Here is a 14,290-nt window from a genome sequence, read left to right on the forward strand (position 1 = left end):
ACCAAACCAGACTTTCTTAAACAATCTACTAAATGAAATTCATTTTATGTAGATAAATAAAAAAGAAATAAAAATAAAAAAGAAATCCACTCATTTCTCCACAACTTTTAATTCCCCATCAGTCTGTTTATAACTTTCAAATGGGAAAATCAATGCATTTAAACAAGTTCTCCCCCTCTGTTTCTACTTACGTATGAGAATTACTTTTAGCTTTACATATCCCCTCCTCTTATTTATTTATTTAGAACTTTTAATATACCGACAACCGTTTGCACATCGTATCTGTTTACAAGTAACTCAACTTTCCGGCAATGCCTTTACAGGGAACAATAACTATGTATACAAGAACTTGCAACTAATACAGAAATGGGGTAACTATTTACAGGTACGATGGTAATTTACAGCAGTAATTTACAGTTTCCCAGGTACGGTGGCATATAAACAAACTGAGTATAGAGCTGGAAAGACAATGGGAAGTGATGGGAAGTATGAGGGAAAACAAAAGGGTCTTTTGGAACTTCCAACTCAGTTAACTCTCCAGCTCCCTGTGTCTTTTCAAGTTCTAAAACTGCCATGGCAAGTGGAAATTGAGACTGAGCTGTGATTCCTGGAGCAGATCCCCACTCACTGCGATACATTAATACAGTTACACTTTGGCAGCAATCAGACATGAATAGAAAACCCAATTCCAAACAATTTGGGGGGAATTATCCTGTAGCCAACACAAACATGGTTTAAAACAAAGGACTATATTTTGCTGTCTTGAACCTGTTTTTATTGTGTTCCACTACAAATTTATTAACAAATCTACAAACGAACCAGAATAACTCGTCACCTTTCACTAAGTATGCTAGAAAGAATCTAAAAATGAGTGGGTGTCCCCAAGGCAATTCAAAATAAATAGTGCCCTTTTATCTACAATTGGCCAAAGAAAATCTTTTACTTGCAAACAACAAAGAAAAGTTATACTTACATACAGATCTGTCTTTTGCATACCACTGTGGCGCGAGTGCTACCTCAAGTCTGCTCTCTTTCTCTGTGTCTGGGTATAACTTCTTAATAGTCAAACATCCAGAACAGCTGATTTATTTATTTATTTGAAACATTTCTATACCGACATTCATGGGGAATATCACATTGGTTTACATTGAACAGGGGTAACCATTAACTTTAGGAATTAGAAATTACAGGTAACGAAAGGGAGCTAAAACTGGGGGTAAAAAGAGCTAGCGTAGCAGAGTCAGGTACATGAAAGGTATGATAATATAGAATGTTAACGAGTATTTACAATATAGACAATCTGTAGGGTAAGGGATTATTATCCAGAAGGCGGGGGGCGTATAGATTAGGCAAACTTGCAGTGAGGTTGATTTAAAGAGTCCGATTTCGAATTTAGGGGGGGGGGGGGTGTGTATGGACTGAGGGATTAGTCAGAGTTCCTTTTTGGAGGCCAGAAGTAGTCCATCGCCTCTTTTTTTTTGTGTCTAGGTAGAGATACAATGTCGTGTGGGAAGTTGGTTCAGGAGGAATATTTCAGTGGGTTTGAACCAAGTTTCTGTTATAGCACATATATCCGGTTGGGTATCGAGAAGGAGGTCATTAAGTATAGGGGTCCTTTTTGTTAGGGATTGAGAGTTGATGAGTTTGAGAGAGAGGTTGGTGAGACCAAGGAATTGGGTGAGTGGGGATATCATGATGGGCAATAGTAATCTGGAGAATGGGATGGTTGGTTGGGGTTTTTTGTGGTGCTGTGGGGAGTGCTTGATGGTAGGAATAGGAAAGGTGAGCATATCTGAATTGGTAGGAAATTACTGATGTGAGGTGGAGATAGAGTGTATTAGTGTTCGAAGAACTTTGGGGAATGGGTTTAGGTAGGTAAGAGGAGGAGTGGAGAGATTAGGTTGTATGGAGGGAGCAGGGCTTGGAGGTGAATGGAACTCTGACTGGAAAATGAGAGGGAGGGTGGCTGGGGGCTTGTCTTAAGGACTGAGCTAAGTGCTGCGGGAGACATGGGTCGGGATAAAGGGGGGGGTACCAGGTAGGTAGGGGCCGCGCAACAAGGGGCAGGCCCCTTGTTCGTGCTCCTTTGGCGCACAGCGCCACAGGATGGAGCAGCGATTTGTAGGCCTCAGGAGTCGGTCGTAGATGAGGTCACCGCCGGGCGCAATCGCTGATTGGGTGAGGCAGCGTGGAGGAGGCTGGCGGGAGGCGAAGCTGGCGTTGGGATGGCAGTCTCAGGCAAGGAGGGCGGAATCCAGCGACAGTAGGCTTCAGGGATGGTTGGAGCGGCGTCGCGGGGGAGGAGGGCTCTTACCCCGATCGTTTGTGCTGAATGTGCGGGTCTTCGCACAAAAAGCCAGTTGAAGTCAGAGTACCAGTGTTGGGTCTAAGCCTGTCCAGCAGATTCAGACGCAAGACTGCGCAGTGCATGGTAGCTTCAGCCGCCGCGGAGTCCCACCTCTGTCGCCAAATGTTAAGCGCCAAACACACTTAAGGCACTTCTCCACGGACACAGGGATACCACACCAAAATTTTGTAGAAACAAATATTAATTTTTTATTGTATATCAGTAAGCAATACAGGTATCCCTGGGAGGTACAGAATGGCAGGATTTCTGCTTATGAGAAGTACTAGCCTCTGTCTCTCTTTGTACATCAGTGAGGTTTTCTTTTATAGATAACATAGACAGTCTCAGGTAGGTAAATCCCTAAATTGAATGAACCTATGGGAATATCACGAACACAGTTTCTCATGTCAAAAAGAAGATAAATTAGACCTATGTTCTCAGTGAGCAGGAGATGGATAGAATTGCATTTCAGCTTAATTGATACAAGAACAATTGGAATGGGGCAACAGATCTAGCCGTTTGCTGGCTCAGCAATTGAAAAAGTGCATTTCTCAAAATCAGATTACAAGGATAAGGGATAATAAAGGCTCCATATTGAGTTCTCCTATTGATATTAGGAATCGGTTCCAGCAATTCTACGGAGAGCTTATATAGTGCTGATCCTTCCATCTCTCATGCTCAAATCACAGCGTTTTTAGCACATATTGATCTTCCGAGAATCACAGAAGAGGAGAAGAGAAGCATTGACCAAGAAATATCAATTCTAGAAATCCAACAAATAATTAAAGACCTTAAGGGCCGGCTAACAAGGCCCCCGGCCTGGACGGCTTCACGCCTCAGTTTTATAAGAAATTTGCCGCCTCCTTCACTACACCACTGAGGGCAATATACAACGGGAATTTCCATATTGGGCAAACCAGGGAGGGATTTGACAATTTGCTGATCCTATTGTCCTATTTCTTTAATAAATGTGGATTTAAAAGTTTTGGCTAAAATTTTAGCCACAAGCCTGCATCAAGAACTGTCCTGCCTGGTTCATCCAGAACAAGCGGGCTTTATTCCGGGCCAGATGGCCGCTGATAACGTGCGCAAAATTATCAGTCTTATATGGTGGGTGAAGAAAGAAAAGATCCCAAAAGACCTCCTGGCAATAGATGCAGAGAAAGCCTTTGACTTAATACATTGGCCATTCTTATTTAAGGTCTTAGGATGAATTTTGGCCCCCTGTTTCTAAATTGGCTGAAACAGCTATACAACGCCCCACAGGCAAGGGTAAAGGTGAATGGATTTTACTCAGACCCTTTTGAGATCCAGCATGGAACTTGCCAGGGATGCCCACTATCCCCATTGCTCTTCGCTTTATTTCCAGAACCCTTTGCTATACGAATGCGGAACTCCACTAGGATACAGGGGGTGAAGGTGGGGAGGGGCTAATTATAAAATGTCTCTCTTCGCTGCTGATATCCTATTTACTTTAACATCTCTGGAGGAGTCATTAGCAGGAGCTGTGAACATTTTACAAGAGTTTAGTGCAGCATCCAGATTCAAATTAAATCTAGAGAAATCCAAGTTGTTGAATATTTCGACATCTACCGATGTTTCCTCTTGGTTAAGGCAAAGCTTCCCCTTCAAATGGGCTATTCAGAAGATCAAATATTTAGGGGTATATATCAGCAATTTACTAGAGGATTTATATAAACTCAGTTACAAACCCCTTCTCAAAATTTTTTTTTATGATTTAGATTCCTGGGCTGGGCTTTCTCTATCTTGGTTTGGTAGAATTGCTTCTATAAAAATGAATGTGCTACCTCGTATCTGCTATCTATTTCAATCTTTACTGATCTACTTATCAGACATGTTAAAACAGCGGCAGAGAGATTCTTTGCATTTATCTGGAAACGCAGACCCCCAATATAGCCAGGAATATTATGTAAAAGTCCAAATTAAAGGGTGGTCTTGGGGTACCCCACCTCGATTGGTATTATGCGGCTGCGCAGCTTAGAGCAATATTTGACTGGTATAACAAGAGGGAACCAAAGCCGTGGGTGTTATTAGAACAGGCTCTAATCGGGAAAATGCCCCTATGGGCGATGACATGGCAACCACGTGAGGCTTGGTTACCCATTCAAACAATGCCCCTCGCCACAACAACCACCTTGAGAATATGGCAGAGATGGAGGACTAGATTGGTGGGTCCCCAGAGGTATTTTTTTAGCTTTGCTATTCATTATAAACTTTCCTTTACACCGGGGCAAGAGGCCAGTTCTTTTGCATTAAAGGTGGAGAACAGGCTTACCCGCTTTGGACAATTTTGGGAAGCTGGGGCCTTGTTAGACTTTTCAACCCTTAGGGACAGGACACAATTAACCTCAATAGATGTTTTCCCATACCTGCAATGACGTCACTTCATGCTATCAGAAGGAATAAGTAAAGACTTAATCCTGGGTAAAACGCAATTTGAAAATTAGTGCGATCAGGCAGATAGAATGAAAGGCCTGATCGCTTGCTTATATAAGTACCTCAATGCGGACCTGGTGGACAAGCCGACATTCATTAGGGCGTGAGAAGAAGACCTGAAACACTCGCTTTCAGAAGAACAATGGGATAACATTAAGAAGGGCACTTTTTCAGCTGTTCTCTCTGAGAAAAGTTATAAGGTCTTGCTACGATGACATCTCACACCTGTGAGACTCCACAAGACTTATCCTCAGAGGGATGACTTAATGTTGAAAAGGGTGTGGAGGAAGGGGGACCTGTTTCCAGATGTGGTGGGAGTGCCCTAAAGTATCTCAGTTTTGGGACATGATATACACCATTATAAATGAAATATTAACAGAATCGTTAACTAGCACGCCTGAATGTGTATTACTCAATCTACACATGGATCTGTGGGCAGATAAAAATAATTAGTCCATCTTATACACACGTCATCCCGATGCGAACTAGCGGCCCACTGGAGAACTAACGCAATACTTACAAAAGAGGCAGTGCTTCTTCGCTTGGAGAGGACCTGCTCTCTCTTTCGGCTGACTGCGCTAAAGAATCATACCCTGAATTCATTTCAGCGGATCAGGGGCCCATCTTGACCTGGATAAATGGCCAAGCTAGGCATGAGCAACATATTTGTTCTGTTTAAGTATTGATACTCTGGGTGTCTCGGTTGGAACCACCAACCCTATAATTTACAAAGCGAGTTGTGATGATTTCTTATCTTGTGTGTGAACTGATAGAATTCATGTCTGATGTACAAATAAGTATCTGACGCATCCTACCCATGGGGGGGGGGGGGGGGGGTAACATATATACATGTAAGGGAAACAAGCTTCAAAAACACATGCTACCGTGATACAGATAACTCGGAATGCAATGTTAAGTAATGTTTATTGAATACTTCTGGTATATTGTATTTTGTTATTTCAGCAATAAAAAACATAATTTACCAAAAAAAAAAAAAATTAGACCTATGTTATCCTGATCCTCTTCCCAAATTGGGGCCTAATTGCCTGGTGTTTTATCAATCTTCTGTTAGTCTTTTGTCCTGTCATTTTTTTCACCCTCGGGGAGATTTCCAAGACTTAGACTGTTTCTACAGGTGCCACTGTAGTTGAAATTTTAGCCTGAGGTTCTGACCTTTTCCTTCTGCTTTTGTGATCCTATGACCACCCATCACAAGTTTTAGATAGCTCCAGTTGCCGTCCAGATGTCTCCTGGAATTTCTCCAGGTCAGGCTCAATAGCGCATTTAGGATTCACATGGCCAGAAATGCAAGCAGGTCAAGGCAGCAGAGGATTCTAGGTCAATCAGTCTCCATGTTGGTCTCAGACTCAGGCACACATATCACCATATGGCCGCAACCGTCCATGTCACTCTGTTGGAATGATTGCACATGCACAAGGCCCCCAGTGGATCCTGAAGTCACAGTGGCACCAGGCCAAGCAGAACTTCCGGGATCGCATCTGAGTCACCTCACCCCTCCGGGACTCTCTGTCCTGGTGGCAGGTACTTCCGAATCTGGAACGGGGATCTCTTTCCAATGTCCCGCTACCCAAATTGTCCTAAACACAGATGCATCCACCCTGGACTGGGGGAGCTCATGTAGATGGGCTCAGCACCTAGGATCACTTGCCAAATCAAATTCTGGAGCATCAGGTGATCAGGTACGCACTATGGGCTTTCATAGATTGGCTGTCCGACAAAGATTGTCCTGATTCAAACCAATAACCAAGTGGCGATGTGGTAGGTCAACAAGCAGGGAGGTACCTTCTGTGTCGGGAGGTGGTTCAGATCTGGTTATAGGCCCTGTCTCATGGGATGGTGCTCAGGGCCATGTACCTATCCCAATGTTAGGATGGCACTGCAGATTGAGAGAATAGTCTTACACGGGGGACCTAACATTATGAATAAACTCTCATCCATTGAAATTTGAATCTTTGTGTGGATCTTAAGAATCTTTGACTTTCCTTTATGTTTTGGTGGATATCTCCTGATTGGGTTGGTCTTTCACTGTTTACCTGTGTTGCAGTACAAATCTTATCAAATTTATTAGAAATGTAATACTACATAGGAAAAAATATTACATTGGAGAAGACCACACTTCGAGCAAACTCTGAGGCATTTCCAAAATTCAATACATACAGTCACATATGTTCTAGATACAAGATCAGCAATACATGTCTTAGATCATGATCATTAACAGGTCAGTATGACCTAGGTCCTAATTGCAATTATTTACAAGCATAGTACATTTTGTTACAATAAGAAAGATCACACCTATCAATTTTGTACCAATTAAAATAATCTATTATCTTGTCCATGGAGCCAAAAAGTCTAATAGTGCACCCTTGTGCAAGTTTGTGTACATATCTTTTATTCTTATTGTCTAAAATAGTAGCTTCTATCTTTGGTCATAGCAAGCATAGCAAAAATCAGTAAAGAATAATATAATCTAAATTGGACTATATTGGACAGAGAGATACAATAAAACTTTTGACTTCATTACCAGAAAGCTTTCAGCCCATTTGGTTTTATTTATTAGCCCACACTCATCAGCGGTTCTTGGTGAGGTACTAAAAAACATATAAAGTAACATAATTGAAGCAAAATAAAAAACAAACATCATGGGACAATAAAAAAGATATATAATAAATGCATAAAATTCAACAGTACCAATTATAAAACATAGAACTAAAGGAAAAATATTCTCAAACCTACTGCTGTCTCAAACTATAAAGACTATGTAAAATGCATGAGATCAGTGCCAATATAAAATAAATTAGATGTTTGCTGCTAAATTAATCTATGTGCTTGTTCAGATAAGTTTTTAATGATTTTTCAAAAGTTGTACAACAACATTGTATGCAAATGTTCTGGTAAAATTTCCCTAAAAAGAGGACCAGAAACAGAGAGAGCCCCATCTCGTATCTCCCCTAGCTGTGCAGAACAGAGAAGGAGTCTCCAAAATGTTGCATTGAGCAGATCTTAATACATGTGAGTGCTTATTAATACATAAAATTGTATTGTCCAGTGTGGGGGAAGTGGATGTTGTGGTAGACTCAATCAGTAACTATTTTGTATTTAACTCTGAATTGAATTGGCAGCCAATGTGGAGATCAAAGAATTGGTGTAATATGGTTATGCATCTTAGAACCTTGTCAATAACCATGCTGCAGAATGCTGAGGGTCTCTTATTTTAGAATGGAGCTGAGATCAGTTACAATGGTGGTTAGACAGGGAGAGGATTTGACAGAGGCCTATCATCATATTCCCATCAGGGAGGAGCATCAGTATGGTCCAGGGGTGGAGAGGTCATTCCATGTCCGAGCACTGCATTTGGACTGGCTTTAAGAACCTTCTCCAAGGTGAAAGTAGCAACAGCAGTTCTGCACTGAGAGAGAGTTCTGATGTATCCATATCTGGACGATTGTCTAGTCTGGGCAAAGTCAGCAGCAGAGAGTCAATGTGCCATTGCCAGAGTGATCCAGTTGTTGCAGGAATTGGGCTGGGTGTTGAATTTTTTCAAGAGCAAATTAGAACCCACCGAAGTTTGAGTACCTGGGAGTCCAATTCAACCCCAGAAGGGATTGAGTGGATATGATAGAAAGGATTCAGAAGTTCAGAGTCAAGTGCAAGATATGTTTGCAGCTTGGAGGCTCAGGTCATGGGGTCACCTTCAGATTCTGGGATCAGTGGCTGTAATGCTGTAGGCGAGATCACACATGAGGTCCTAATAAAGATTGCTTCTTTCAAGATGGTTTCCCCCAGTTGCAGAGGTATGCCAAAAAGCTGCTGCTGTCAGCAGAGGTCAGGGCCAGTCTGAGTGAACACCATTCTACTAGAATAACCTTTCTTGATCAACTGTGCGCTCTCAAGTCAGTCCATAAGATAAAATGGCTACAGACCCTGAGACAACAGATCCTGGTGTGGGAGAAGATCTGGAAACTCTGTAGTAATGACCAATGCCGGTCTATTTAGCTGAGGAGCATTTTGTCAGAAACAGGTTGCCAAGGAGCTTTGAATCCTTTGGGGTCCAAAAGGTCCATCAGTCAGTCAGAGACAAGGGCAATAAGAAGGGCTTTGCAAGAATTTACTCCTCTTACTCAAGGTCAGGCAGGCAGACTTGAGTTCTCTCAAGACAGCACAATGGTGGTTGCATATGTCAGTCACCAAGGATGTACTAGATGTCCTTAAGGCAGCTGGAGAGATGAGCCTGTTGCTAGAAAGGGTAGTAGAAAAGCACATGAGAGTGATTTCAGTGGTTCGCATATCAGTGGTGGAGAATGTTCAACCTGATTTCTTGAGCCAACATACCCTGGAACTAGGAGAGTGGTAGTTGTAGGAGTCTACTTTCTCACATATAGGGGGAGCCAGTCTTAAGCACTAGGAGGAGGAGTGTCAAGGTGGGAGTGTTTTTTCAGCCACAGGAAGGAGAAGGATTCATAGAAACATGATGGCAGAAGACCATTACGGCCTATTTAATCTGCCCATCCACAGCAACTATTCAGCTTTGCAACCCCTACAACCGTGGCGAGCAGGGGTCTTTTGTATCTCTTTCCTTCATGGCCTGTGGTGGGTCAGGTGCTACAAAGGTAGTTGGGCATTGTGAGTTGATGATTGACCCAAGTGCCTGTGGTACACAGATCTTATCAGGTTAGTAGAGGGGGGTCCCCATATGGGGTGATGTCAGCAAGCATGTTCTTTGTCTCCATCTGCTGGCATGTCTGAACTGGTCTGCTTGGATTAAGGAAAGGAAATTAGCAGAAAAGACTATATTTCTCAATAGCAATTATTGCTATGCACACCCAGTATTGCATTGCAGAAATTAGGTTTGTGTAATTTTATTGCAATACTGGGAAATTTACATCTTGCTCATGCTTAACCTGAACCCGAGGGATATTTCATATTTCTTTCCCTGTGATTTCTGAATTGATCTGGGTAGGCTCCCTGCCTGGTATAGGTCTGATGAGCCTTTTAAACAATCAGTACCTATCAAGGCTGTAATTTCATCCTGTCTCTTCCCTTTGATGAATAACTATCTGAAACAATTACAGGAGTGATTGATTTTGAATGAATAATTCTTTCAAATTCTCATTGGTGCTTTTAGACAGTTTATTATTGAAAATGCTCATTTTTCTTTTTGATAATCACTGTTGAGCGAGATTGGGAAGAGAAGCCCACTTACAAGTTTTCAAAGGTTCAGCTGGAATAAGTTTAGTTGGTATATGAATGTGCTTAACTGATGAATATTTTCCTCTCCTTTCAGAGTTGTGATATTTGTCAAGAGCAGTTTGAACAGTACTGGGATGAGGAGGAGGAGGAATGGCATCTGAAAAATGCTATTCGGGTAGATGAAAAGGTATCTTGCGTTCTGTTAGCTTATTATATTAAGGTATTAGTCTTATAGTTGTGAAAGAGTACATCTATTTCACTGAGTGAATCAAGTCAATTACAATGATCCTTGGAAGGGTTTATTAGTGCTCTTCATCTTCTGATATCATTCCAACTTTGCTGACTTCCACCATGTGTGGAAACATTCTGTAGACTGGAAAAAAAAACACATTCCCAAGTCATCAGTTTAAACATTCTGGGACTTTATTGAGAGAGACAAAAGCTGCGATGCTGCTGCTGATCTTAATTTATGAATTGGAAAGGTTTAAACTTTCTGGCAAGTCTTATAAAAAGGCTTCTAGAGCAAGGAGATACTTGAATCCTTTCCTATGACATGCCTGCCTTAACATATTTAATCATTATCTTTAGGCCAATTAAAAAATACATTGAATTTGGTGCTTCAGGTAATTTGGCTTTCTTACATGTTTGTTTGTAGGGATTCATATAAGTCATAGAGCTGCCAATTAAAAAAAAAAAAATTAAAATGTAGGTAATTTGTTGTTTTTTTAAATGCAGCTGAGGAATCCATTTAGAAACATTTGCCCAGCTGAGATGATTTGATGCTGTAGTGAAATAGAAGGAATTGCAATGGCAGAAATTAAAGCTGCCAATACCATAGTTTGAAGAAATTGATTATTTAGTTCTTACACAAAATTTCTGTCAATATTTCTATGAGTCAGAAGATATCTATAACACTTCAATTACTCTGTTTTATTCTAGATTTACCATCCATCATGTTATGAAGATTACCAAAATGTAAGTGATTTTTTTAAACCGCAAACTACTGATTACAGTTTTGGATTTGCCATATTTGTCTTTTAAAGAGAAAATGTTTCTATTAAAAAAAACTGAAAAAGGTAGTTTTAATATGACATGCTAGAATCTGGAGGCATGCAAAGACCAGCTAAGGGCTAATGGTTATTTAGAACCCACTTAGTATGACATCTCCACTATAAGCAGAATATAAATAATGTAAATAACTAGAATTGCCTACTTTCTTTTCATTTTGTAGACATCATCATTTTTAGACTGCACACCTTCTCCTAGCAAAACCCCAGTGGAAAATCCATTAAATATTATGCTGAGCATCGTCAAACAGGAGTTGCAAGAACCAGTTGGCAGCCCTAAAATTAAAGAAGAACCAGAACCAGCTGATGAAGCCCCCACTGCCTGTACAGAGCAACAGAAACCTTTGGAAACAGAGGTTAAAACAGAGCCCGAAGTTGCTGAATCGGTTTGAATTACACTGTCAACTTTTTTTTTTTTTTTTTTTTAAAGCTGCTGCGGTAAAAAGTAATAAATCCTACAAGGCTAAGGAAAACTTTTTATATAAAAATTAAACTGAGGCAGGGCCCTCAGCTATAGTTTCGTTAATGAATACATTTTTGTATTTGAATTTCCTACTTCCTGCACAGTTTCATGTGTTGATTGTGTGAGAATTCTGTAGATGTGTGCAGATAAAACAAAAAATTAAATTGTTAAAGTGTAAAAAGAAATTGTACAAATTTCACTTATGGAACTGTAAATTATAAATAAAAGATATTTTTGCTATATATGGTGTGTAATGTTTATGCACACCATAACAAGACAAGTGTTTTTCTTTTACTTTCTTTGGTTTAAAAACTGCGCTGAAACACAACATTCTCTTGTAGGCACTCTGAAAGCAAGATGACTGAAAGGGAGCTTTAAGTTACGGAAAGGATCACAAAGGGCACTGAGGGGTCAAGATCTTTCCCAAACAGAAAACCTAGATATTTTTGTTGCCTTTCAATACATAAGGTGACATTTCCATATATATTTAGGTTATTAAAAATAAACTAATAAGGCAGTGAACTGAGGGTTATAAAATACAGATGTAGTACCTAGTACCATCTTAAAACAGCTGGGCAGCTAACAGACCTGCTGGGTGAGAGGAGTTATGTTTGCATGATACACGGATACTTGATTATAAATGGTCTGAACAGAAAACACTTATTTCTAGTTATGGACAAACGTGATTGGAAGAAAATTCTTTGCAACATTTAAATTTTTCCTTTGTTGGTTACGATTGGATTAGATGGTGAACCTGAAATGCTGAGATGTTAATATTTCATTCTTCTAATAAACAGAATAGACCATATTTAAGTTTCAGTGTCTTTATTTTTGGAATTTGTATTGTTCTGTGGTGGCAGCAGCATGTGATTGGAAAGTTAACTCTGTCAAGAGATGGTAAAATGAGTATGGGTAGGGTAACCACATAATTCCATGGACAAGCTGAGCCAGTTCTGGTTTTACCCCATTGTATGTGTGCAGATATAGTCCTGCTTTACTTAGGAAATGCAGAACTATATCGCCACGGATGTGATGAGGGTAAAAATCAGGAGTGGCTTGTCTGCTTATACATGGCTATATGGTCACTCTAAGTAAGGCTGATGTTTAACAGCTGTTGTGCAGCATAAGAAATATACACACTGACATGGAATGTTGTAGCTGATCAGAAATTGGCTGAACTGGATAGGCCAGCATCATTGCTTTAATTGACATACTGTGCCTTGCAAAAGCCTTCACACCCTTGAACATTTGTCAAAAAGAATACAAATCAGAAGGCATTAAAGTAGGAGTTTGTGCCACTGATTTACACTATAAATTTTCATTATAAAAGAATATTTATGGAAATATTCTAAGTAATTAAGACTATAAAAAAAGTTAATTACATAAGTCTATACAACCCTTGACTCATTATTTGGTGGGAGTCCCTTTTGCAACAATAATGGCCATGAGTTCTTTAGAGTAAGTGTCCGCTAACTTTGAACAGTGAGATAACGCAGTTTTTTCCCCCATTTTTCTTGGCAGAAGAGTTTGTTCTTTCAAATTGACTGGGGATTGTCTGGATAGTAGTCAAATTATGCCACAGATTTTCTGTTTGATTCAGGTCTAGTCTTTAACTAGGTTACTCGAGAGCATTCACTTTTTTCTTGCTGAGCCATTCCATTTTTGCTTTGTGCTTAGGATCATTGTCCTGTTGAAAGGTGGATCTTCTCAGTCCCAGGTCTATGACAAACAGATTTTCTTCCAGGATCTGCTTGTACTTTGCAATATCCTGTCCCTTGATCTTCACAAGCCTCCATGTCCCCACTGATTTAAAACATCCCCTCAAAATATTGCTGCTACCACCATGCTTTACTGTGGGGATGGTGTGCTGTGTTTGTTTTATGCTACACATATCACTTAGCACTGAGACCAAAATTCCTCTCATATAGACCATGTGTGTGGAGTAATCTTGAAATTGTTAGTGAACAGCTTCTGCCAGAGACCTCTGTCATTGCAAGGCCTAAAATGTAATTTTAGGCCTTGCAATGACTTCCCCCAGCAGTTTCCTTAAGCCACGGCTACTGATGTTTGACTGCCTAATCACAGCGGTGTCTTGGTGGTGCCAAACTGATTCCACTTGATAATGATACCCCTTCCCCCAATTTGTACCTTTTTTTTTTTTTTTTTATTGGCAAAACAGGCATAATCATAACATGGAAACCAGATACATTGTCCAAGACTCTTGAACCTAATATACAAAACAATACAGAAACTGCCAATACGCATTTTACCCCCCTTTTTAGTTCCTTCTACCCCGCCGCCCCTCCCCCCTCCAGAGGACATCTGGGCTGTCCTCTTCATGACGCACCATAGGACAGCTATAAAAAAAAAAGATGCAGTAAGTAAAAAAAAATTTCCCTTTCCTAGCGTATAGCAGATGGACTCAGGACCAATGGGTATAGTGTGCTCCTGATAGCAGTTGGAGACTGTTAGATTTCAATCTGATGTCAGCACTACATTTACCCGTGCATGAGGTTTTGAGCTCCAGTTTTTTCCGTCTCCATAGCAGTTCGGGACTTCACACACGCACAGTGTTACAAAACCAAACTCCAAATTTAAAGAAGAAACAAAGAAAACCTTACCTCCAAAATAAGCCCCGTTCTCCTGCGGTGATACCTAAGGGTCCCTTCCCCAGTCAAGATTTCCTGTGGTGATTTCCGAGATCCCTCAGAAGTAAGCTTCGGTCCCGGCGTGGACTTAGCCCCTGGG

At 40.6% G+C, this 14,290-nt stretch overlaps 1 protein-coding gene across 1 annotated transcript in view; it reads left to right on the plus strand.

Annotated features, from left to right (window-relative positions):
* Positions 1-12,350, plus strand: part of PCF11 (PCF11 cleavage and polyadenylation factor subunit) — a 111,930-nt gene extending 99,580 nt beyond the window's left edge. The window contains exons 14-16 of the mRNA XM_029602222.1: positions 10,107-10,199; positions 10,952-10,987; positions 11,244-12,350. Coding sequence (XP_029458082.1) covers positions 10,107-10,199; positions 10,952-10,987; positions 11,244-11,471 — 357 coding nt within the window. The 3' untranslated portion in view covers positions 11,472-12,350. The remainder of the gene's footprint in view (positions 1-10,106; positions 10,200-10,951; positions 10,988-11,243) is intronic.
* Positions 12,351-14,290: the final 1,940 nt, after the last annotated feature.

The sequence above is a fragment of the Rhinatrema bivittatum genome, chromosome 5 (genome assembly GCF_901001135.1).
Source record: "Rhinatrema bivittatum chromosome 5, aRhiBiv1.1, whole genome shotgun sequence".
Lineage (NCBI taxonomy): Eukaryota > Metazoa > Chordata > Amphibia > Gymnophiona > Rhinatrematidae > Rhinatrema > Rhinatrema bivittatum.